Below are 26,998 nucleotides of genomic sequence, written 5' to 3' on the forward strand. Positions count from 1 at the left end.
AGTGAAACTTGATCACAAATAAACGTCAAATATTAATTACTCAAAAGCATGTATAGGAGTTGTAGTGTAGTGCTATTATTGACTGGATGTAAGAAGATGTACTGAAGGGGGGAAATAATTAAATGATCACATGGCAAAGAGTTTGTGGTGGTATATATTATAGAGGGAAAGAAAGAGTGAGAGCGGACGGGGAAGAGTGTGTGAGGGAAGATCTCGTGGAGAGAAAATAGAGAGAGAGAGAGAGAGAGAGAGAAGAGTTGGGAGAATGAGAATTGGGGGAGAGAGAGAGAGAGAGAGAAAGAGAGGGAACTTCAAGAGAAAAAATGTGGGAGAAGGAGAGGAGCATATCCTGATTTGTTTTTAAGTGTCGAATGCCAGATATTCTTTAACTCCAACACGCCACACACTAGCTACTTTCCAGGACATGAAAAAAAAGAGATCGAACGAAATATTAGGAATTATATTTTTCCATAAATATTAGGCGCATTCATGTCGAATTTAACGAGCTTAATATATAGTTCATAATACGTCACGTGCCGGGTTCATTACACCGAAGGGAACACTAAACTATATTTGATGAGGAGGTCCACACTCTTAACATGAATTCCTTTCACTATGATTTGTATAGACACACAGACACACACACATACATATATAATAAATACTCTGTTTATAATCCTCCGTCACGGCGAAATCAAATAATAGTTTCAACACTCGAAATAAAAGATCCTTAAGAGAGTTCTCTTGTTCACTATGACCGGTTTCAATTTTATTTCTTCATATATTATATTAATATAGGCCTATATATAAATATGATATGTGTGTGTGTGTGTGTGTGTGTTTATATACTAAGGTTTGCTCTATCATTCCGTAAAGTGCTCAATGCCTATGCAGAGCAAAAATATATTGAATAATTAAGGCAGACCAATGGAACATGGTTGCTACTCTGAGTGTCACGCCTTACAAGCGATTATCAGGCAACTGATAGCATTCTTAAAAGTTAAAAGTACATGATCAATCTACAACTTTGGTCCAAATACGCTCAAAACAAGGCTTTACTAATACAATTATAATTACTCATGGATGAAGCGGCTATTGTAATTGCTCAGGTACTGCGCTGGATCTGTAAACATGTAGATTGAAGCCTATGGGAGGGGGTTTCACAAAATGGACTCCTCAAAGGTGCTACTACATGAATATTTATTTAAGTATATAGTCCCTTTTGAAGTTGCAGAGATAGAATGTGTTTTCATAGCGGCATTTGAGTTCTGGTCTTTTGTTCAGGAGTAAAATAAAACACATGGATAATTAGTCCATTTTCAGTAAATTACGCTGTCATATATTATGAAGATTGTGTTTCTATCCGTTTTAAGCCATTCATGCAGTGAAAAGTAATATCAGCATGATGTGAGAGTAAGTTCATATCAATTAGTTAAAAACCTCATGTTAAATTGAAAGATTTAAAAAATAATTAAGTTTTGCACTAAAACTGTGAATATGAGGATTTTGCTGTTTGAAGGAGTAAATTTATACCCTTATTGTGCATACCAGAATGAGATATTTTACTGACGTATCAACTGGGCAAGAACAAAATTTAAAAAAATAAATCACCAAAAATGATTTATGGCCCACTTTAGTTCCTTCCTGGCCCACTGTGCGCCTTCGGGCTCCACCTGTCGACTCAGGAATTTGGATGAAATGGCGCCAAAATGAGGATGAAGGCATGTAACATGTGATTACCAGTAACCCATATCCAAACCAAAAGGGGGTCAAAAAACCATGCCTGATTGACTATAACAACCAGAAAAATGTCAACAATAGACTCAAATTCATTTGTTAACCATAGGTCCCTGGTAACCGCAGACCCATGGTTAACAGATAAAGTCTTTTGTTGAAATTTGCCTAGTTCTTATAATCAATTAGGCATGGTTTTCTGACCCCCTTTTGCTTTTGATATGGGTTAGGCCTACTGGTTATCAAAAATAAATAATGATGATGATGATGATGATGATGATGATAATAATAATCATATTAATGATGATAATAATACATAAATATAATTAAACAATATATTTTGTTATTGATTTATTTTTGGGACTGTCTACATACTTTATCTTTACGTGTTGTAGTCCAGGCCTGAACTGTCAAGTCTTAGGTTGAGGCCATGTAAAATTCAGTGTTTGTATAAAGTTCAACCTTCATGAAAAGCCCCGCATATAAACTTTGTAGATATAGATAAAGTTTACTGTTACCTTGTATACTTTGATTTTTATATTGCGAAACAAAAATTGAATTGAATTGAACTATACGGTCTGCGAACAAATATTATTCCTTAGGCGAAGATTTAGAATTCCTCCACAAACATGACAAAGGAGTCCTGTTTATACATATTCACCATAATGGGGACGTTGGACGACAAATGATAACAATTTTTAGGACTTGTGTGTACTGACCCTAGACGTTTTGTCCTAGCTATTGCGAACTCTAGCAAGTTTGGTAGAGTAGAAATAGAAAATTGTTGGCGGGTCAAAGTTGGCCAGGGTATTGACATCCTTAGGCTGCAGTACGTATGTTCCCATGAATTGTCAACGCGTCGGGCCCCGTTTGCGAGCAGTTTCCTTTCATTTACTCTCTAAACAAATACCGCGGTGGTTTTATTTGTTACATTGTACTGCGTCGTATCTGACAAAACCTATATTTACATACGTCTGACACAAGAATCGAATTTAATGTTAATGAAGATTATTTAACTACTTATTTAATGTTAATGAAGATTATTTAACTACTTTAAACAGCATATACTTGTTTATGTGGAGGTGTCTTGGTCTAGTGGATACACTGGACTGTAGATCATGTGAATTAATTCCTAGAAATTCTAGAGCACCACAATGGCAACAAGGATAGTAAATTCATTTGCAAGGTCTGGTTTATGTAGCTTTTGAAAATAGTTTTGTTACGACGTTTTTTCTTCTACTGTTTGCGACGAAGATAAAACTCTTTTGAAATGTTAGTTACTGGCCTTCTGTGACTCGTCTTTTTCACTTGCAATGTACTTTTTATATTTTATTCGTTATCTTGATTTCTATATATTCATTCATCTAGCCATTTATTCATTTATTAATTTCATTTATTTCATTTTACTCTTTTGGGACAGAAGCTTCACCGCATTCAACTTCATCCCATTTAATTGAAATGTATAGGGAATGTCACACCTTTTCACCACAAACAACCATGGCGATGTTTGATCCATATCACAATTATTTAACCCAACAATGTTCTATTCACTACGATTTCATACTTATTCTTTGTCTGTGAGAGATCTGCACTGGCTCCCAATGCATCAAAGAATAGTATTCAGTATTATTTTGGAATGCTTATAAAGTGATCATCGGTTAGTCTGCAAGCACAAACCCTGGTCAGTCTTAAAAGTGAGTCTGCACTATAAGACTACCATAGGCCATGTACTGTAGCTGCTCCTGACACAACCTTCTTCTTCTTCTTGATTCGATTTTGTTTGGCAATCAGTCACAGTTGACTATTTTTGCCACACACTACTTCTCTCAAGGCAGAATGATTTTTTGATAAAGTGTCAAATTAGGGTCTGTGCCTGCAGACTAATCATCGGTCAAGGCCCTAGTTATATTGTAGAACTGTTAAAACTCAGTGATATATCGTAGGTTCTAAATGAAACACAACCCAAAATAGAGACACAGAAAAAAAAGGGTGTTGTTGCTGAAGGTTTAATGATGGACCCTACTACAGATAGACTAATAATGAGAGTCTTTCTTTGATCACATCATGACCACCGCCACCTGATAATGTCTATGTTGATGGGGCCAATCACTTCACGCGACAATGTTAATAATAGTAATAATAATATGTCTTGTTTACCGAGGGTTTCCTCATCAGTATTCATACTGTCCTCCCTGAGGGCCCTGCAATCGCATTATTACCCCAGCCATCGGATTTAGGCTTACCCGCACACAGTGTATGCACATTCTCCACTCCCTGGGGAGCATGTTTATTATGTGTAATGTAATGTATAATGATACCGATTAGTGTTCATTTGTAGTAGGTCCATGGTTTAATCAAGACTCACTGATTCCATGCAAAGTGTATGCATAGATGAACCACACCATTTCAAAAGGGTATCAAGGAATGTTAACCCGGATGTGAACGTGTGATAATAAAAATTATATTTGCTTGTATATCGCCTAACACTTACTTTATCAGAAGTCTCTAGGCGCTCTACAATAATGCAGCACAATTACCCTAGCTTTAGTAGCCTCTTGTCGATGCCCTCGCGCTGTTGGAGTCTCTAAATTCTGACTCGCTTCGCTCGTCAGAGAAACCGAGGCGTTTGCGCGGAGGGCCTCTTGACAAGTGATCTGATTTATATATTCATGAGACCCTATTTCCTACTGAATTATGCATGTCTAGACCGCAGCGATTGTGTGTGTGTGTGTACGTGTGTGTTCGGGATTGCCCAACTAGGCTAGTCTGCAAGCACAGACCCTAATTTGACACTTTATCAAAAAATCATTGTGCCTTGAGAGAAGCCTAGCCCAGCTATCTACTGGTACCTACTGGTTGTACCAATATAGGTCAGGAGCAGCTATAGTACATGGCATATGGTAGTCTTATAGTGCACACTCTCTTTTAGGACTGACCAGGGTTTGTGCTTGCAGACTACAACTAGGCGGCCAGTGTCGCTCTCACAGAGCGGTAGATATTACGTCATAGTAGCTCTCTCTGATTGGATGACTATCACCGAACTCTGCTGGGTCGGAATATTCGCCAAACAATGTAAAACATAAGAAATTCAGATCACTTGTCAAGAGGCCCTCCGCGCAAGCGCCTCGGTTTCTCTGACTCGCTTCGCTCGTCAGAATTTGGAGACTCCAACAGCGCGAGGGCATCGACAAGAGGCTATAGCTTTAGCAGAGCAGCTGTCACGCGCTCTGCGTTTCAAGGAATACATTCCAGGTCCCCATTTTCTTCACCTGGGTGGAGTGTGGCAAATGTATATCAATGTCTTGCCAAGGGACATAAGGGCCGCAGCGGGACTTGAACCGCAGACCTTGTGATCGACAGTCCGGCGACGTATCCACTCGACCACGACACCTCTAAGTAGTGGAGAAAACCATGCCTGATAGAGCATTACAACTAGGCAAATTTCAACAATAGACTCTATTCATTTTAGATTTTTATTCATCTATTCACCCGCACACACACAAACTCTCTCCCACACCACACTGCCTCACTGCGTATGCGTCGAATACACCTGCAGGCAAGCACATATAAGCGGACTAGAGTACGTTAACAGGTTATTAGAGTGCAAGCAAGCGACAGAGGTAGAAGTACACACAGAACACAGATTTCTAAACAGATTTCACTGGTGATATAAAAACATCGTCGATATTCAAAATGGGTTCGTATAATTCGACCCAAGAAGATGGCAGAAATCGACCTTACACCATCATCGATGAACAGGGTGAAAGGTAAGTTCTGCAGTTCAAAAACTTTAAAGGGCAATCGAACCCTTGTAATCAATTCATTGGTAGGAAAGCAAATACAATAAGAGAAACAGAAATTGGAACGTTTAGAATAATTCAGGCCAATAATAAGTGAGTTCTGAATGTTGGAAATATGACATCACTAAAACCATACGAATGTCACATTAGCTTTTCGGTCAGCGGATTGTGACGTAGTCCTGAGACAACTCTCCCGTTTGAAAACAAAATACAGTTTAGTTTGCATGCTTGAAAAAGAAAAGTTAGTGATTTGGGGCGAAATTTGTCTTCGGTCATATATCAGTCACATTAGAATGTCTATACTGTGTGAGTCCAAAAAACAGTTTACACTTAGAAAATTGCTGATTATTTTTAAAATCACCTTTGAACAGTAAATTATTATACATCTTATGAAAGAGTGTTTTATCCCAAATCATTTGGTATCATTTTTGTGTGGTATGTGTTCACGCTTGGATGAGGCATTGTTTGCGAGAGAGCGAAAATCGACTTGCACCAAAGTTGCTTATGTGATGTTTGAACAATTGGGATTCGGGTATTAATTCGGTCTTTGCAGATTTTGGTATAAACTGTATACTGGCTGAGTAATGAGCATAGAAAGATTAGGAAATAAAGGTAAGTAGCCCTGACAGCATTTAGGTAGTCCCATATACAGCTTTATGTGTACAGTGCTTGTTACTTTACTAAGACTGGGCCAAATTTATTATGATTTTGATGACTCCAGAACCTTGCAGTACACACCAATACTTACATGCTACGTGATCAACTTTTTCGGATCCATTCCACACCTTTTCTTTCACAATACAATCGCATGACCAGAACTCAACTTTATTTTAAAGTCATAACTAACAGTAATGAGGATTAATGCCTCACAAAAGGGCAATAATGTAGCACATCGACACAGTTTTGATTGTGGGGCCTTGCATAATACAATGATAATGCTCACAAATTGTTTTTAACCTCTTCCCAGAACTCAACCTTCTCTTTAGGTCGTAACTGACAGTAATGGGGATTTAATGCCTCACAAAAGGGCACTCACATCGACACGCTTTTGATTCTAAAACCTAAGAAAATGCAATAAATTATCGATAATTCATTGCTTTTTCCCCCAGTCCCCAACAGAAAAAATACCCTTTGTGTGGCCATGCCGTTAACGATAATGGTACATTAACCGGACATCATATAAACTGGTATATTACCCTAACCCTAACCCTTACCCTTACCCTAGCACTTAACCTAACCCTAATCCTTAATTCAAAACAATATAAATAATTAAACTAATGAATAAAATTAAACTAATGCCTGCAAACGTACGTATAGAGGGCATTACTTCTATTGTTCAATCGTTAACAGGACACACACATGTCCTGCTAATGACCATGTCTACTTAATAGCTCATTTTTTCACTACATTGTGTCCGTCTAATGACGCTGTAATATATATAAGAATTCAAACCGACTAGTAGACCTATCCTGACATCTCTTGATATGAACAGTGGAATTTTATATAAAGACCGCTCAATGGAGACCAACAAATCAGTCTTTATAGACATGTGCTCTTTAAAGGGGGTTTGACTGTATATATAAACTAGATATGAGGCCCACCTCATTTTTGTTTCACAGAATCCTTACCTGTTTTGCCAACCTCAGATGCATCTGATATTGTTTATTTCAAGTACAATCCGAATGGCATGAATGGCCTAATCCTCAAGAAAATCCTCTATAGTCCTTTAAATGACACCGTTAGCATGTTGTTGACATAACGATGATAATGATGAACAGCATTTGTATGGCACCATATATTTGTTTAAAAAGCATTCAAAGGCGCGAGCTCCTCCAACACAAACACTACACTATTACAAGTAGTACACAGCTTTGAGTGCGTTATGGTCGATGCAGCGATCGAGGGTATATATGGTAACAAAATAATGCCCAGTTACGCGATCCATTTTGACGCTTCTCATTGGCTATATTCTTAAAAACATTTTTAACAGTATAATAATATAATATTCGGTTCTTGCATAGCGCATATCATCATATTATATAATATCTCTATGCGCTTCCAAAGAGCTTTGGGAATATTACCCTAGCTTTAGCTCCGGCAGCGGTTATCAGCGCAGTGCATTTCAAGGAATAATCCTACCAGGTACCAATTTACCTCACCTGGGTCGAGTGTGGCAAATATAGATTAATGTCTTGCTAAAGGACATTAGTGCCGCAGCGGGACTTGAACCACGAACCACTTGATCCATAGTCCGGTGACACATCCACTCGACCACGACACCTCTACAAGCGCCTTCTCTAGTCTTACAGTTACACTACACAATATATATTGTCGATAGCACAGCATCATAGATTGTCTTAAAAAGGAAAAGGCCCATCTCAGTCATAAATATTTAAAAATTGACATTTTAATCACTTTTTCCGTTGAAACAAATGCGAGTTTTGTCCGGCATAACGTCACGGTGACAATACCGGTTCAGCCAACTAGAACTGTCCATAAGTACTTAAAGTGATTACAACTTTTAAACAGTCATAACTTCATTGATTTTGTTGCTGTCAGAATTGCTCAAAACTGCTTTCTTTTAGACTAGTTATTTATCATGGCTGAATGGTTCCAATTAATATTTGTTTTACCGCTGGTCACACCTGATCGATAACTACAACCATGACAATGATAACAAGATTTGTGTCTCTAATTAACCATCAACATTATATGTTTGATAACACGCTTACAGAGAATGAGGTTGCACGCAGAAGTGAACCTATTATGTAGATTTTAAAAATAGAAACGTCACTCTGTGTCAAATTTTCCTCTCAAACGTTGTAAATAGCTGGAGGCAATGGGTGTCATTCAATGTACTTAAACGGTTTAGTTTCAGTTGAAGTTCATTTTTTTTCTTCACATTTCACTTTTCTATTTTATAACTAAAATGGTTATAATGTCGACGAATCATTTTATACTTGAAACGTAAATAAGGGCTACAAGTGGGAAAAATATATAGAAAGAAACACAAAACACAGAAGGATTATACTCGAAATCAATGAGAAAATCTCATCAGCCAAGTAAATAAGAATATCAAAGAAAAATAGTGAATAAGGATTCAGGATTTCTACCCTTTGTTGAGATATGACAAAAAGATATCGTGGTCTGTTAAACGCTTACAATATACATTGAAAACACATGCAATCAAGATCGAGGTCCTAGCCGAATTTCCCCGACAGTCCCCATTCATCTTCTTTCAATTTGGTAAGGTATAGATTCGAGAAATATTAACTTGCAAAGAATTTATTATCTGTTTCACTTACTCGGCAGGATGGTTCCTTTACAATGCATAATCATAAAGACCTCGCTAGAAAGAAAAAAACAGTATGTGGCATTCCACTAGACTGTTATTAAAATAGTGCCATGCAGCTGCAGGCGCGTACGCAGGGGCGGTGTTTTGAGGGTTAACCCACCCCCCTCAACTTTTTTTTAGGGGAGGGGGGGGGGGGGGTCAAGGGGAGAGTAAAAAAAAAGTTAAGCTCCTTAACCCCCCCCCCCCCCCCCTCCCCTCCCCCTGAGCGAATTACCGGTCGACGCAATTTTCTAATTTCTGAGGAAAACAAAGTGGGTGCTCATTAAAATTTGTGATAATCTGAAAGTTTGAGTGGAAAAACAGATCTTAAAATTGGGAAAAACTGATCTGATCGATTCCTTAATTCTCCACACTATATCATTACAATTTAATGACATTTTAGGTGAATGTAAATCGTCACAAAGCAATGAATTGGCTTTATATACCATTCCAGGCATTTAAGTGTTGAAAGATTTTTTAAATCCTGTCTTATGTCTTATTTTCATAGAAAACGGTTGGGACAATCCAAAAATGTTTGGGATATTTTACTGTATTAAGACGGTGTCGCACAGTGACGCCCTTAAAGGAAACCATAAATATCTTTGTGGTTTGAGAGTTTTTTCAGGTTGTTGTGCATGTTAGAGGGTGAGTAGGAATATAATAAGCAACGTTTCATCCAAACATTACGCATTTTTTTCATCAACCTTTTACAATGTTACCGAGTCACTTCAAAAGGTTCAGTTTTACTTTAAGTTCAGTTTTATTTTTCACATTTCACTTTTCGAATGTATAAATAACAAGGTAATATGTCTACGATTCCTTCTACTTGGCACCAAAGTGGGCAAAATAGAAAGAAGAAAAACACAGGAGGGTAATACTCGAAAAGAATGAGAAAATCTCACCAGCCAAGTAAATCATAATCTCAAAAAAGAATAGTGAATAAGGAAAACTTAGTGGAGATGTAGAAGGAAAAAAGAGAAAGAAGGCGTGACCCACTACCATGCATGGCGACTAGAGCTTATTACCAACATGTAGAAAACTACACGGTATATCTATATATTAAACATGTCTTTTTGAGTGCATTTACTATAGACATTAAAGCCAGGCGACCTTGTTATAAAATAGAAATTTACTATTCTTCTTGAGGTTTCATTCCCGATTCAGGATTTATACCCTTTGTTGAGATATGACAAAAAGATACGCTTACAATATACATTGAAACCACATGCAGTCAAGATCGAGGTCCTTGCCGAATTTCACCGACAGTCCCCATTCATCTTCTTTCAGTTTGGTAAGGTATAGATCCAAGAAATATTAACTTGCACAGAATTTATTATCTGATTTAATTACACGGCAGGATGGTTCCTTTGCAATGCATAATCATAAAGAAATCGCCAGAAAGAAAACACAAATATTTTCGCATTCCACTAGACTGTTATTCAAACTGTGTCATGCAGCTGTAATCTCGCCTACGCCGCTTCTCATAAGAGGAATATACACACAAGAAAAAAAATGTCATTCAAATAACAATTCCATAACCCCTAAAATCATAGTAATCGGGCAAACAACTGTGGTAAAATAAAAAGTACTTATGTCTAGAAGTTCTTCTGTTTAAAATGAGGTAAATATCATTCTATATCACAGTCATACTTTTGAAGCACTTCTTACAGTGCCAGAAGGTTTGTGCATTTATTTGTTTGAAGATGTTTACATATTTATCTAGGAAGATGGGTTGTGGTCCATTTGCCACACTCCACCCAGGTGAAGTTTATGGGTACCTGGTAGGTAAAGTGCTCGAGCGCTGTAATGGCAGCCGGGCTAAAAAGCCGGGGTAATGATAAGGCACATCAGGAATGGCAACGTACGAGGCATGCTGTACAAGCAAGATTCCATTATAAGGTTCACAAGGTTTATATTTGTTGTCGATTAAACAATGGAAATTCGTGGTATTTATATGGAATATGAATACACATATTAACATATACATTCGTACAAAAAGACAAATTTGATGCAATAGATCTGAATTTACAGAAAAACAAAACAAAGGAAAATAATTTAACATAGATATAGTTATGCATCGAAAATAATAAACATGTAAACAAAGTGAGGTGTTTAGTTATAGTTATTTATCACTATTAGTAGTAGTAGTAATAGTAGTAGTAGTAGTAGTAGTAGTAGTAGTAGTAGTAGTAGTAGTAGTAGTAATAGTAGCTGTAGAAGTATTACTATTGGTCTGATTATTATTATTATCATTATCATTAATTTTATTTTTAGTAGTAGTAGAAGTAGTAGTAGTAGTAGTTCATGTAGTAGTAATACTATTGTAATTGTTATTATATTCATCATTATTGTGGTTGTTATTACCACTACCCTACTATTATTAGTGGTAGTTGAAATAGTTGAAATAGTAGTAGTAGAAGTAGTTGTAGTAGTAGTATTAGTAGTTGTTGTTGTAGTAGCAGTAGAAGTAGAAGTAGAAGTAGTAGTAGTAGTAGTAGTAGAAGTAGTAGTAGTAGTAGCAGCAGTAGGAGTAGTAGTAGAAGAAGAAGAAGAAGAAGAAGAAGAAGTATTACTATTGGTATAATGATGATAATTATTATTACTATTATCAGTAGTAGTAGTAGTACATGTAGTAAGCAAATAACTACCGTTGGTGAAGGTGATGGGACAAACTATCACTTCCGAGGCGATCTGGATGTAGCTATCTTTCCGAAGCGAAGCTGAGGAAAGATAGCGTATACATTCTGATCGACGAGGAAGTGATAGTTTGCCATCGCCTGAAACCAAAAGGTGATTATTTGCTTTATATTCTACATATAAAACAATTTAACTACAAAAAGAAAAGGACGTGTGTACATCTAGACCCTACATGAAAGACACCAGGCCCAAATTCACACCAAACAAGTTAAAAGTTTAACCTAACCCCTTGAGGGTACGGTGCGCGCATGTGTTTGCTTTAATTGCGCTCATTGGTAATGCGCGCTCAATTACGCCTGTTTTAGTGCGCTTTTGGATAATCTTCAGCGAAAGTGCGTTGCCCTGTGTAGATAGTACCTCTATCTTCAGTGAAAGTGCATTGCACTGTGTAGATAGTAGTACTATCTACACAGTGTAACGAACTTTAGCTTCTCCAATCAATAATGGGCGAACTATCTTTCATCACGTGATTTACTTTTGACCAATCGTAGAGCAAGATTCTTAGTATGTGGAATATAATAGATATTATTACCATTATTCAACATTACTATCATCATTGTCAAAATACAATCATCATTAATATCGTCCCTATCAACTTTAGCACCGGCAGAGTTACAATAATCATCATTATCACGTTTCAATGTTACTCATTGGAATACATTCGTGTTCACCAGTATAAATCTCGTTATTATTTATTTCCTAGTTCGGCGAAAGATGAAGCCGACGTCACAGCAACGACCAGCCAACCCACCCAGTCTGGGAACGACATAATTGAAGACGAGTTCGCAGACATCGATGAGATTCTTAAAGATTTTGACTTCCCGTTTGAGAACCTTATTCTCGAAGGCGGCGGCGCCCAAGGAAACGCTTATATCGGCGCCATAATTGTGAGAAATGGTGTTAAAATGTCTATTGGTGTTAACATGTTGTCTGCTGAATTCATTCACTGCCATAGGCTTAATACAGGGGTCACCCGGTTCCAGCAGGCAATGGGTTCCCAGTTTACGGAGTCATATAGAGTACCTAAGCTGTGACATCATAACAATCTATCTTTAGAATTTCTCAATTTTTTCTTCATTTTTCGAAAGAGCATCAAAAATAATGACCGAATGTCGAATACCAATTAAATATGTTAAAGACCGTCAATACTACTGGGCCAGAAGGGATTATACCACACAGCAAGATCGCTGACAGGTTGCTATCTCATTAACCCAGCTCTCAACTAACATAAGAAAAGAGGATCATGGGGGACCTACAGGCACCGATTGGGGAAGTTTTCTATATAGAAGGAGCAAGTAGCTACAAGTAGGACAGTGGGGCTTTAAGTATTGGCGGAGATATGACCATCTAAAATAAATAGATCTCCTATACGAACTCAGTGTTATATTGCTCTGGCTGGTAATGTTATGATTGAGAAATTCCAAAAATATATATTTTTTTGATGACGTCACACTTCACCATTCTATTAGTAGTACGAGAAATAGCTACAAATAATGGTATAAGGAATAGTGGTAGTAATAGTAATGGTTTCATATCTTGTCATATGCGTCGGAACAGCAAAAGGTGTCGTAAAGCCATCCTCTTTTTTTTAAGGAAAATAATTTCATAAAAAGACGAAATTAGAAAGAGACATCCGCAAAATAACAAAGCGATAAGCAAAGTGTATAGGAGTGTAAAAAGGAGCAGAAAATGATAGAAGTATAAGCAGCAGCAGCAGCCATAGGAGTAGAAATAGTTGTAGTTGTTATTGATACAATGAAGTGGTATGGTATGGTGTTATATCGTATTTATTTTAGAATAAACTGGAAAAGTACATATAAAATCAAGAATACTGTGAATGGCTGGATAGCCCATTCAGCTTTTTAATATGACAAAACTATTCTTCCTTTGAGTCCAGAAAATTAAATGAAAAGGGAACTTTAGTGGCAAAATTGAGGACATTTAGTAACAGTAGTAATAGTGGTAGTAATAGCAATAATAGCAATAATATTAATATGTATAATAAATAGTAATAATAATAATAATAATTATTAGGCTAATACATAATAATGATAATGATAATAAGGATAATGATAATAATAGTTATAATAATCGTCGTCAAAGTTGTTGAAGTAGGAGCAAAAGCTAGAAAAATGAGTAATTGATAATTTAGAGGGATTAGGTATTGTTGGTAGGAACAGCATATATTTACACCATACAACCATGTACTATTACAGGAGATGGAACAGCGTGGTTACTTGGAAAAGCTTACTCGATTCGGCGGTGCCAGCATAGGAGCGTTTACTGCTTGTTACCTCGCCGTGGGACATGGACCAGAAAAATTCCTCAAAATTCTCAACGAAGGCCCGCAAATCATCGATTTGTTAGGTAAGGAAAAGCAGCACAGCTTTTGAAGTACAAACCTATTTTATAAAACAAAACTAGGGGTAGGGGAACTCGGCCCGCCCCCTTTTCATATCTCTAACATGCATACCTCAGAGTCATTATGACACAATCGTAACTTCAACCTAGGCCAATTTCTGTAGCCTTGTATAACGGATAGAGATTCTATACAAGAAGCCATTATAGAAGTTGTTTTAGTTATTGTTGTTGTTCCTCCTCTTATTATAATTGTCATAATTATTATCATTATTATCATCATCATGATTATTATTGATATCAAAGGAGGCGCGTCTATATCTTTCTCATTCATCCTGTTACATTTGTTACAGATGCTACACTCGGGGGTTGTAGCATATAGTAGGTCCATGGTTGTAGTATGGTAACAAATCTCGTGGGACACATCGGATGGCAACCTGGATATGATGTCACCCAGTTTGTTGGTGTATCCATAGTTTTCGAAAATATCAACCTTAGGCAATTTCAGAAGCCGTGAATCATTTGGATTATTTATTATAAAAACTGCACATGTAAAATACATAAATTACAATTAGAACTGTACAATATCAAATTATAACATTTAACATAATTTATGCATGGTTTTAGAAAATGATAAAAATCAACTATAAAAATAAGTTAAACAAAAAATGGGAATACGTTAACTGAATATAATATTACACAAAAGAATTAATGATAAGTATACTAACACTGCATTATAAGCATGGTATGGTAATGGAGTCAGGTAACATCACAAAAACTGAATCATAATAGATAGTGAGAAGAAAACTATGATAAACATGAAAGAACTAGATGCTACACAAGAAACCATCATTTATTTTTTTGTTTGTTGTTTAATTATTATCATTATTTAATCATTTTACATTTGTAACAGATGCATCATTTGGAAGGTGTAGTATGGTACCAAACTTGTTCAGACACATGGGATGGCATCCAGGCAAAGCTATCGACAAGTTTCTTGGTGACTCCATAAAAGAGAAACTGGGAAACCCGGATGCAACCTTCAAGGTAAATCAGGGTGTCGTTTTACGCATCCGTTATTACTACAAGTTCCCCATCATCTGATTCAAACGCATGTAAAACCATATTCACGTGTTTCAATGGCATGTCGCCGAATATGCGCTTATGAATGTTTCCCAGATTCTGACCGTTTGGGTGAATAGTTTATCTTGTGTATGTGTTTGTGTTTGCGTGTGTAAATGTGAGGATGTGTGTACGCGCTAGCTGCATGGCGTTTCCTCGGAATACGTATTGCAATATTCCAACAAGTTTCAAGTTTCAAGTTTATTTCACACTTCACAAATAAAAAGAAGTTACATAATTGACAAAAATAGAACATAATATGAAATATACTAAAAGTGTCACATTATATAATTAATTCTTGGAAAAGACGTCGAAATTAATTGTAATGAATATAAGGTTATACAGAGTGAAATGTGAGTAACCTATCAAAAAGCTTAGCTTGTAGATTATAGGTTCCCATAAATAAAACTAACATTTGGTTGAAGTAGTTGTAATGGTAGAGGACGTAACAGTAATAATAGGTGGGCAAGAAGCCTTAACATAAGATGATTATACATCGTGAAACAAGCAAAAATAGCAAAAATAGCAAATACAGCTAGCAAATTAATTTGTTACCGAAGAGATGAGACAATAGTCACTTTGAAATATTGAGGTCATTAAACGAGGTCATTGAACGAGGTCACCCGAGCGAGGCAGTAGACATGAACAATCATGTTACAGTAGTGTATACAATAATGTAGACCGTAGCCCAGACACGATCCTGTTTCCAAAATGCATTCGAACACACGCACGTATGCTCCCAGAGAGCCCCAAGGCACGCAAACGCATTCACCCGCGCCACGCCTCATGCCTCCCCACAGTATCACCTGCATGAACCAGCTTACAGCAGCAGCTGTTGCCAGGCCGGAAAAGTCATATGGGTTGTCCGACCTAGCAATGACCGATTCATGCCGACGACCCCAGCAAGAAAAACAAGGACGCGGCACATCTAGGCAAGCACGTTTGCATGCCCGAGGGCCCCCCGAGAACAGGCGCGCATGCATAAGAACATAAGTATAGGAGAAGGCCGGAATGTACAATGTATAGAATATCATAATAATTGAATTTCAAAGTCAAAGTTGGTCATATGAATTTAAAAAGAACCGTCTAAGCTTACTCTTGAAACAATTTAACGACGGGGATTCTTTTATCTCCTTGTTAAGCGCGTTCCAAAATGTTGGTCCTGAATGAATTATTGCTTTGAGTGCAAATACAGTGCGGACGCGGAAAAGGTGAAAATGGTCAATTTGTCTGGTGGGATATGGGTGGACGGCATTATTTTTTATGAACATGGGAGTAAAGACATTGGGTAAATCACCTTTGTTTAGCTGGTACATGACGATGCCAAGACAGTAATAATATAAATCAGATATTTTGAGTATGTTGTCAGTACGAAAATATCCATCAGTATGCGAGCGAAAATCAGCAAAGTTAATTGTTCGTATTGATCTTTTTTGAATAATGAAAATTTTATTAATATTTACTTTCGAGCAGTTCCCCCATGCTAATATACCATAATTTAGATAGGGTGATAATAATGTAGCATATAGGGTATGTAATACATGAGAAGGAAAATAACATTTCATTTTATATGTAATACCTGTATTTCTTGACAGAATTTTACACAAATAATGAATATGTACATTCCATGATAATTTACTGTCAATGTATAGGCCGAGAAATTTTGATGAATTTGTCTGGGCCAAACTAAGTCCATTTATTTGAATCTGCCCTGGGGGGTGTTTTACAAAGATCCTAAGTCGAACTTAACTCTAAGTTGGACTTAAATATTATGGAGAGCCATTTGTAGCCTTAAAATAAAATATATTCAAAAGCAAAAATTCAAGTATTTTAGACTTTTTATAAATTCCACATCAAGAACATGAAATCTCCTTGATAATAGACAATATGAAGGATTTGAATCAACATTTTATGCCTTTTAAAATAATTTTTACAAAATGTTTTCAATGATGCTAACGGCTTTCCATAGTTGTTAGGTCCAACTTAGAGATAAGTTCAACTTAGGATCTTTGTGAAACACCCCCATGGAAGAGTATTTAATGTGTTACTAAAAAGCATAAAATTAGTCTTATTCAAATTGAGAGACAGTTTGTTAGCCTGTATCCATTCAAATACAAAATTTAGTTCATAATTCAAAATATCAAGAAGCATGTTTGGGTTTTTGTGAGAAAGAAATATATTTGAGTCGTCTGCGAAGAGGAGAAACGAGAGAACTGTTGATGAGTTTTGGAAATCGTTGATGTAAAGAATAAAGAGGAGTGGGCCAAGGAGGGAGCCTTGTGGTACCCCGCAAGATATTAATTCTGAGTTTGAGTTTTGGTTATTAATGGACACAAATTGGGTTCTACCAGTAAGGTAGCTTCGGAACCACTCCAAGGCCTTCCCACGGATCCCATAATGGGATAATTTGTAAAGTAGAATTTCGTGGTTAATTGTGTCGAAGGCCTTGGAGAAGTCCAGAAAAATACCAACAGTATGAGGCATATTATCGATGGCTTTTGCTACTTTATCAATTAATAATATTATTGCGTGCGTAGTTGAATATTTTTGGCGAAAACCGAATTGAGAATTTACCAGGATGTTGCAGGTGTTTAAAAATCGGATGGTGCTTGAATATATTAATTTTTCGAGTAATTTGAAAAATAAGGTCAGCAAGGATACTGGGCGGTAATTGGCTACATCATCGGCATCACCCTTTTTATGGACTGGAATTACCTTAGCAAGTTTCATTTTACTTTTACTTCCATCTACTAAGGACAAGTTAAACACAAATGTCAATGGAGAGATTATTTTATAGATAATAGTTTTGAGGAGAAAATTTGAGATACCATCACAGCCAGAGCTTTTCTTAACATTTAAGTTATTCACGATATCAATAATCTCAGTTTCATGTATGGGTACAAGAAATATTGATTGAGGATTTGGGTTTCCTAGGCACGAGTGGAAATAATTATTCGTGACAGGGATTTTACTGGCAGGATCCGGTCCTATATTTACAAAAAAAGAGTTGAATGCCTTTGCTATGCCGAGAGGGTCTTTTATGTCGTTTCCGTTGGAGACGATCTTACTGAATTCTATTTTTTTCTTTTCACCTTTCCTGAGAACATTGTTGATAATTTTCCAGGTTGACTTTATGTCTTTTTTATGAGTGGTGAATTGGGTTGAATAGTAATTTTTTTGCCCTACGTATTACAGATGTCAGGGAATTACGATAGGAAGAATATTTTAGCTTGGATGCATCTGTTCTTTTAGATTTGTATTTGTAAAAAAGATTATTTTTCCGGTTAACAAATTTTTCTGGTTAACAAATTCCTCCTCCCAGAAATTCCAGGATAAGCATGCCTGTGTAATGTTGTGCTCCCTTCATCTCTCTCGTTCTCTCTCCTCTTTCTCCATTACATAACAGTCCATATTTCCTTTTTTTTGTTTTACTTCACTGAATCGGTACCTTTACATTGTGTCCAGTCATTAGCCTACGTGTTCATGTGAATGATGTCTCTGTTGGCTTATCCTTCTTCTTTTGTTTGTTTATCGACTTGAACTTTTCTCAGTTATCATTTTATGTGGGGTCCACAATTTACAAGCTCTTCTTATTCACTGAACCTCCCAAATTTCAGCAGAATATACATCAAGGTTCAATTGCATTAATTCTACCTTTTCATGATCAGATATATATTTTTAAATTGAAATTTCTTTATTTCAAATGAGGTCTGGTCATGCGATTGCATTGTGAAAAAAACGTTGTGGAGTCGATCAGAAAAGGTATTGATATGTATTGCAAGGTTCTGGAATCATAAAAATGATAAGAAATTTGGCCCAGTCTTGGTAAAGTTACAAGCACTGTTCACAGAAAGATGCATATGGGACTACACGAACATGTGGCCTAAAAATCCGTCCGGATTTGTATGATGTAACATGCCATATTTAGAATATTAAGGCATTTGAAGAGCCATGCTTTTCAGGGAACATGTTGTATCTGATGTTCTTCCCCACTTGCATAATACAATGATAATGCTCAGAATTTTTTTTCACCTCTTCCCAGAACTCAACCTTCTCTTTAAACATACATAAACAGTGCGTCCCAGAAAAAACGAAACCGAGAATTATCGATTTTTTATCATAACTTAGTAACTTTTAAAATTACTAAATGACACATATTTGGAAAGCTTAGATCGTCTTCTTTCATTTCATGCAACTCATATGATGCATATTTCACGCATGAGCGATTAAATAGAATTTGAAGAGAGGAAACCGAAAAATCATTTGGCGGACGGTATCTAAATTTCAAAAACAAAATCACATTTCTAGAAAGTTGCGGTTCTGCATATTGCACATCAATCAGGAAAAATGAGCAAGGAATGACAAAGTTCTGTTTGTTTAAATTAGTGCTTGCATTTCCATAATTTTATCAAACGAATTCGTTTTCACTGGGTGTCTGCCGTAGCAACATGCAGAATTTACAACAGACTTAACTCCATTTCGTTGACAATCAGCCGTAGACGAAAGACGTCATGCATGGCTGATTGTTGCATCAAATGAAAGAGGAGGATCTAAGCTTTCAACAAATGTGTAATTTATCAATTATAAATGTGATTAAGTTATGATGAAACATCGATGATTCTCGGTTTCGTTTTACTGGGACGCACTGTATATTTATATATATATATTTATATATATATATATATATATCTTTCATATTTGAACAGGATCTTTACGACAAGACGGGGAGAGAACTGTGCGTCGTGGTTACCAACCTCAGTACGATGATGGAGGAATACTGCCACGTGAAGACCACACCAGACATGCCTATGCGACTCGCAGTCAGAATGTCCACATCTATACCAGGCAAGTTTTGTTATGCATCCGTTACATTTTTGCGTATTTGGCTTGCGTATTGCTGCGTATTTATGGAAAGCCGTTTTAACATTTATTCCTATTTCTTGATATCAAGACATCGAGACCATTGCTTTACAAAAAAATAATAATCTTGATTTCAAGAATTGATAGGATACGCCTTCAGTTTTATAACCAATATGTTTTATGTAATCGGGCAAGGAATAAGGAAGTTAAAGCTTTTTTTTAAATGACTAGTCACTAGAGGGCTTTATTCAATTTGATGACATCATTTGTGGACAACTCTCCATGCCTTTTGTACATCAAATTTCACAATTCTTTCGTTTTTTTCCTATTTATTTGTGTTCTTGATCGGATTTCATAACATGTGAAGTAGAATATCATTTTGCATTCTATTAATATTATCTCAATCACAAGAAAGAAGGAAAAACATGACATTTGATGTAAAAAAGGCGTGGAGAGTTGTCCACAAATGATGTCATCAAATTGAATATCGCCCTCTAGTGACTAGTCATTTCAAAAAGCTTTAATTTCCTTATTCCTTGCCCGATTTTGTTCAAATTTTCACTGATTTTATTCAAATATCTTAAACTTTACAATAAAAGTAACTTGTATGAAGGTTTTGGTTTGGGTGTGTACATGTATGCAGTGAAGATTTTATAAATCTGTTTGTGTGTTCCTACTATGAGTATTGTGCTGCTAATTATTTCAGAACAATATTTTCAGTTATGAGGCTAAAAACAAGTAAAATTATTAATAAATAGAGAATTAAAATCATATTTCCCGTTTTTTACATATTTACCGGACGCGCATCTAATTTACCGGACGGTATTTACCAGTATTTACCGCAACCGGTATTTACCGCCCAACCCTGACCAAAAGACGTTAACAGATGGGAGTTGTTTCTACCTTGTTTGGCGTTCAACAATAAGGGACAGAGCAACGATCTGGCGCTGTTATTGGCTGCCGGGCTCACGATCAATTGGGCAAAAAGAACTTCCGTTTCGGTTTAATAAAAATTGGAGTGGACTATTAGGCTATTATTATTATTATTATTATTATTATTATAATTCGAAGTAACATGATCATACAAGCTTCGAGGGACCGACTGGAGGGCAATTTCAATTTTCAGATTACATAATGACATGTTCAACAAATTCAAAAGATGACGCATGAGGCTGTTGTATGTTAGTCATTAATTTATTTTCCACAATCCATTAAATGAAAAACATGCCTAATACTAAAATAAGCCCACTAAATAGTTGATATATATCGGTATATATACATAAACATATATATATATATATATATATATATATATATATATATAGTTATCCTATGCAAACTTATTTATGTGAAATGCATAATAAATTCGTTTTCGAGGGTTGGCAATAAAAAAAAAGAATAAACAGTAGAAACAGACTCTGAATAAGGAAATAAACAGCCTGTTGGATTCATTTTGAAGCATTATCTTCCAAGACCCGACAGCTTTATCTGTGACATCCATATAAATATCGTCTATGATCACTCTGAGATGGTAGATAATCTGAGATGGTTGAAGAAATTCCATTAAACAAATTATTGATTATAAATATATTTGAAGATACGTTGCTTGTTTACATTCCCAGTCTCTCTCTCTCTCTCTCTCTCTTATTCCGTTCAGGTGTATTATTTCCCGTTACGCGAGCAGACAATGACCGAAACGACATGTACATTGATGGGGGCGTCATATGCAATTACCCCGTCCATTGCTTTGATGGTAAGAGATATTACTACTAATAATAGCTCACATTTATAATGCGCCTAGTACTTTATTTCTAGACGCAGCACATATCATTACCCCGTTCATCGGATTCAGGCTTATGCTACGTTTACACTATGTTCCTGGCGGCCACGGCAGCCCCGTTTGCCCGAAACGTAGAGCGCCGTGGGATTGAGGCCAATTGTATCCCTGTATTCAAGTATTGTTAGGTCTTGCCAAGTTTTCTCACGGTCTGTCACGGTATCCATGACGGGCCGTGGGGGATGCTGTTCTCTCTCGGCCCGTCACAATTTGATGGGGTCCCTCACGTTTCTCACGTTCTGATCAAGGTCCGACACGTTTTTCACGTTCTGTCAAGGCTTTCTACGGATAAAACGTGGACGCCGGGCAGCTTTGGAGCACGTTTGTGCCCACGGTATAAAAAGAAGGCCTCCCAAGCAAAAGCCATCATTTGATCCTGAGATTTTGACGAGACAAGTGACGATAAATCAAGTCTTTATTAGAGATCATGCATACGCAAAAAACAGGCCCGTCAACCCAGTGGGTTAGGCGGCAGGTTATAATCAATACGATATACAATAGCAAAGTACATTAACAATAATAATACAAATATTCGTCATTGCAATTACAATGTAACAATTTATGTGATAACACGGAGCACCGGGATAGAGAGAAAGGTAAAGGGAAGAGGTGAAAAGGAGAAAAGGAGAGAAAAGGAGAGGAAAACAGAAGTGGTATAGTACAGAACAGGATAAAAGAAGAAGATTGTAACATTATGATGAGGAAGGAAAGATCCCCATACATGATACATTAATCAATAGTGGTATAATTGAATGTGTCACTTAATTTCTTATCCACGAATTCATCTTGACTATACTAAAGTATTCTGTCAGAATGATCGTTAGGTCGTCAGCTGCTGACTTCGGGGTAATAATACCGGCACCAAGATCGTGGTGTAGCAATGTTAAACGGTCTTTTATCGCGGCATTGTTGGGTTGCCATTCGGTGGCCCTCAGATTTAGGACGTTGAATCTCAGGAAATTAGCCTGGAATGTGAAGAATAATAATAACGATCCAATGAGCACGTATGGAGGCATTGCGGCTGTTAGGTGTTTCGTCGCCTGTAGTTGGAGGGTATGAAAAATCGAGAGTTCCGATATAAATAGAGTGAAGATATATGATAAACGTTCCTTTTCAGGGCTCCAGGTTCATATATAAGTCACCAAACGAAATATGACATATGATCACAAGACTACAGAATTGATGATATTAGTATACCAGTAACAGCAAGCACAAATAACAATCTGTGGGGGGGGGGGGCTGCCAATACCAAAGTTGCAGAGATTTGCAGTGGTGTGATTACCAAGCTACCAGCGCCATTTCATAAATGCCCAAGATGAAGAAGATCTATTGTTTGCATGTTTGCTGGGTGCATACATCCAGTCTTTGCGTCAGCAAGAAGAAGGCCAACATCAGTTGCAGGGAGGGAAGGCCAGAGTGAAGCAGGTAGGAAGAAGGCGGATGAGAAGGCCAAGACCCGTGTGGGTGCGCGCAAATGGTTATCGGAAGACAGCAGCAGTTGGGCCACTACTCATCATTTCTCACTAGAGAGCTCCCCATCGAAGATGTCAACGCCTTCCAGAACTATCTGAGGATGCCTGTAGAGCTCTTCGACGAGATCATGGGAAGAGTAACAACAGCCATCAAGAGACAAGACACACAGTTCCACTCTGCGCTCCTCCTAGCAGGTCCATCTTCTTCAGCCTCATAAGCCTCAGGTTCAGGTTCCAGTTCAGGGACCGGGTCAGCAGCAACAGCACGCTCCTCATCATCTGGCGGTGGCGGCGGTCTTATATACTCCCTCCCAGGCATGGCGCGCCGTGTCAGACCGAAGTAGTGTCACGTTTGCCCATACGGTCCCCCGAGTTGTCTCACGTTCATCCCGTTTCGTCCACGGTGGTCTGAAACGTGGTTGCCGTGGCCGCCGGGAACATAGTGTAAACATACCATTACCTGTAACACAATATATGCACATGTTTCACTCCCTTGGTATCATTCCAGCCAGTCGCCATTTTACAAGCGCCACTTACTAATCCAACCACATTAACTTTTTAACACCTGGGTGGAGAGTGGCAAATTTAAATCAATGTCTTGCGAAAGAACACATTTAGTGGCTTGAACCGCGGACCTTGTGATCTATAGTCCGGCGACGTATCCACTCGACCACGATACCTCTACATTGGCTAATACATCACATGATTGTGATAGATTACCAGTTTAAATCTCACTAAACTTACTGGGTGGAAAACACCTGACGATATTTCGTTATAGCGAGAGGTTACATACGTACATGCTAATTTATGTATTTGAATCAAAGCATCAGATAAGAAGAGGGGCATAATTTGAATATGTTGAGTTCTGCTGTTTTAAAAGAAGAAAATTAGCTGTTCCAACTTCCTGCCTAAATTTCCTGTCTACATTATATTAAGTTGAGTTGTGTTCATGTATTGGCCAGTGTATGGTGTTCTTTTTTAATTGTTGCTGTTTGCTTGTTTACTTTATTGATTTGATTGCCATCAAAGTTCTTACCGGTATGCATTTTTAAGAGTCAATTATTGTGACTGATGGAAATGCCTTACAGTTGTGGTCAAAAGTCATAAAACGCCTGAAAAATATTTCCGGTCTCCAAACAAGACGATTTTGTTTATATTTTTATATTGGGATTAACATATTTCATGATCATCATCAGGACAGTGATCATACTAGATCAGGAAAATCTTGATTGACATATTGGTGGAATTATTGTACAGGGTGGCCAATAACAATCCAGCCGAGGACTGCAGCATTTCCCGAAATGTCTTGCTGATTTAATCATGTAACCCCTTGTTAAAATGGGGATTTTCTTTGAGAAAGATTCATAACCAGATTTTTACTTATGCGTCCATGCAATGCTGTATGTTTTTGTTATGCTGATTAATAACTGAAAATCATTGCTAAAATGTTCTTGTTTTGTGCCAATGGTTTGCTAATCTTCCTGATTTCACCATGAAAGCCTTTTATCATTTATATTAATTCGTTTCTATTCTATCACATATCATAAGAAAAATGCTGTCACAAAATGAAAATGTCACAAATGTTCATCACCTCAAAGGCAACAGTATGTCGGTTATGAGCCTTGAAATCGGAACCTAGCCGTATTTAAGTTCTTGGTCTCCCCATTCTGCAAATGCTTTTTTTTTAATCTGAGAAGATGATAGAATTCTTTAATGAGATAGCTAATTTTAAGTTTGTATACGTTGATGTTCATTTGTTGACTGTTAGAATTTAATGTTGATTTTGACAAAGTGTGTATAAATATACACCAGAGGCTGGCGATGGAATAAGTCATAACGCTCATACTCTGTTTCATATCTTGCCTTGCCATTCACCTATAAGAAAAAGAAGCATGCATTTTTAAAATTCTGACAGGAGCGATTTCATAGCAATGTAATTTTCAAAAGTGTAATGTGTTTTTTATTTGTTACTGAAACAAACTTTATTTTAGACTCGGTAACACCTCAATAATACGATAAATGTATTACTTTGTCATGGGAAGATGTACGCGTCTAGCACAGCCTCATGCAGTCTGGTCATGAATACAACAAAAAGAAAGCCTGTAAACGGTCATAATGTCCCTTTTAAAAATATATATTTATGGCAATGTACATTGGTGTGTGTATGTGTTTTTTTGGATGTTGCCACAAACCCGTGTTAGTTTGTGTACACAGGCGTGGATCCAGGGGGCCGAGCGGCCTTCCCCCCCCCCCCCCCGCAATAAAAAGAGAGAGAGGGAGAGAGAAGGAAAAGAGGAGAGAAAGGGAAAGAAAGAAGAGTAAGAGGAAAAGAAAAAGAGGAAAAAAGAAGGAGATCGGGGGGGGGGGGGGCGAAAGGGCCTTGCCTCCTAGCTGTTACCCCCCCCCCCCCCCCATCAAAAAATGAGAAGGAAGGGAAGGGAAAGAAAAAAGGACAAGAGGAGAGAAAGGGAAGGAAAAATAGGAAAAAGAAATGAAGGGGATATCAGTTGCAATTTTCCCGCCAAGTTGTAGTTGGGGGAGGGGCAAAAAGGCCCCTGCCCCCCCCCCCCCCCCAAAAAAAAAGGGGGGGGGTAAGGGAAAGGGAAAGAGAAGAGCTAAAAGAGAACAAAAAAAAAGAGGAAGAAGAAAAGAAGGGGAGAACAGTTGCGATTAATCCCGCCAACAATGTGTGGATCAGGGGGGGGGGGCGAAAGGCCCTTGCCTCCCCCAGCAAACCTCAAACATAGAGAAGGAAGGGAAAGGAAAGGGAAAGAAAGAAAGAGAAAAAAGAAAGGTAGGGAGATCAGTTACGATTTTTCCTGCGAACAAGGTGTAGATCGGGGGGGGGGGGGGGCACTGGCGTACTGATTGGGGGGGGGGGGACAGATGTCCCCTAAATATAATTCAAACGTGGTTTATTTCTTATTCCATACCGGTGATTTACAAATGTTCCTGAAATGACATAATTTTCCGAGATTTTTCCTCAATGTTCAATTAATTATCCTTTTTTAACCCTAATAAGGCCGGGCTATTTGAGGTCTTAGTATGGCCGGGGGGGGGCATTATGCCCCCCCCCTTAAAGGGATCCGGTAACTTTGTCTCAGATTCTGAAACAAAATTCTGGATTTAGTTCATGATGCAATGATAATTATAAACCTTTAGGTCAGTCAGGAACCCCATGACTTTTACGAGCCGATCGCCTGTCTGATTATCAAGATATTTATGATTGGAATTACAAATTTTGAAAACCGTTCGCCTGACGGTTATCATAACACTACAGTCTATTGGGGAAAACGAGTATGGTAAAACCGGTCACTCAAAGATTTTTACTTTTTTGAGGCACTTCTTGATCATTTTGAAGCGCGATTTTTTTTAGGGCTTCAACGTTACACCATATCACAGACACTGATAACATGTAGGACCGTGTATCTCAGATTTAACATTGTTAAACGATCCCTTTAAGATCTCGGCCGCAAAGCGGCCGATTGCCGCGAAAATTTGCACGCATGTTAAGTGAAGTGTATAGAATAATATGATAATTTCAATTTTTTGAAAAATTCACTCATTTGCATATTTATGGTAATTTATGCAAATAAAGTCATAAAACTCACATTTTTACCCATAAATCATATATTATTCTTAATTAGGTATTCTTTTTCACTACATATATTCATTAGACCATTCTGAATAATAATACAACAAAAAAAATTGGAAGAGACAGCTTATTTCTTATGTTATCCCTTGTTTTTATAATTTCTTATGTATTTCATTGTTTTTTTAAACT

At 37.3% G+C, this 26,998-nt stretch overlaps 1 protein-coding gene across 1 annotated transcript in view; it reads left to right on the plus strand.

Annotated features, from left to right (window-relative positions):
* Nucleotides 1-5,249: 5,249 nt before the first annotated feature.
* The window catches only part of LOC100893728, a 29,345-nt gene continuing 7,596 nt past the window's right edge, over nucleotides 5,250-26,998 (plus strand). Inside the window, exons 1-6 of the mRNA XM_011674148.2 lie at nucleotides 5,250-5,501; nucleotides 12,269-12,452; nucleotides 13,782-13,932; nucleotides 14,837-14,970; nucleotides 19,752-19,890; nucleotides 21,563-21,658. Coding sequence (XP_011672450.2) covers nucleotides 5,428-5,501; nucleotides 12,269-12,452; nucleotides 13,782-13,932; nucleotides 14,837-14,970; nucleotides 19,752-19,890; nucleotides 21,563-21,658 — 778 coding nt within the window. The 5' untranslated portion in view covers nucleotides 5,250-5,427. The remainder of the gene's footprint in view (nucleotides 5,502-12,268; nucleotides 12,453-13,781; nucleotides 13,933-14,836; nucleotides 14,971-19,751; nucleotides 19,891-21,562; nucleotides 21,659-26,998) is intronic.

This window comes from Strongylocentrotus purpuratus, unplaced genomic scaffold (assembly GCF_000002235.5).
Source record: "Strongylocentrotus purpuratus isolate Spur 01 unplaced genomic scaffold, Spur_5.0 spur5_scaffold_18, whole genome shotgun sequence".
NCBI classification, from domain to species: domain Eukaryota; kingdom Metazoa; phylum Echinodermata; class Echinoidea; order Camarodonta; family Strongylocentrotidae; genus Strongylocentrotus; species Strongylocentrotus purpuratus.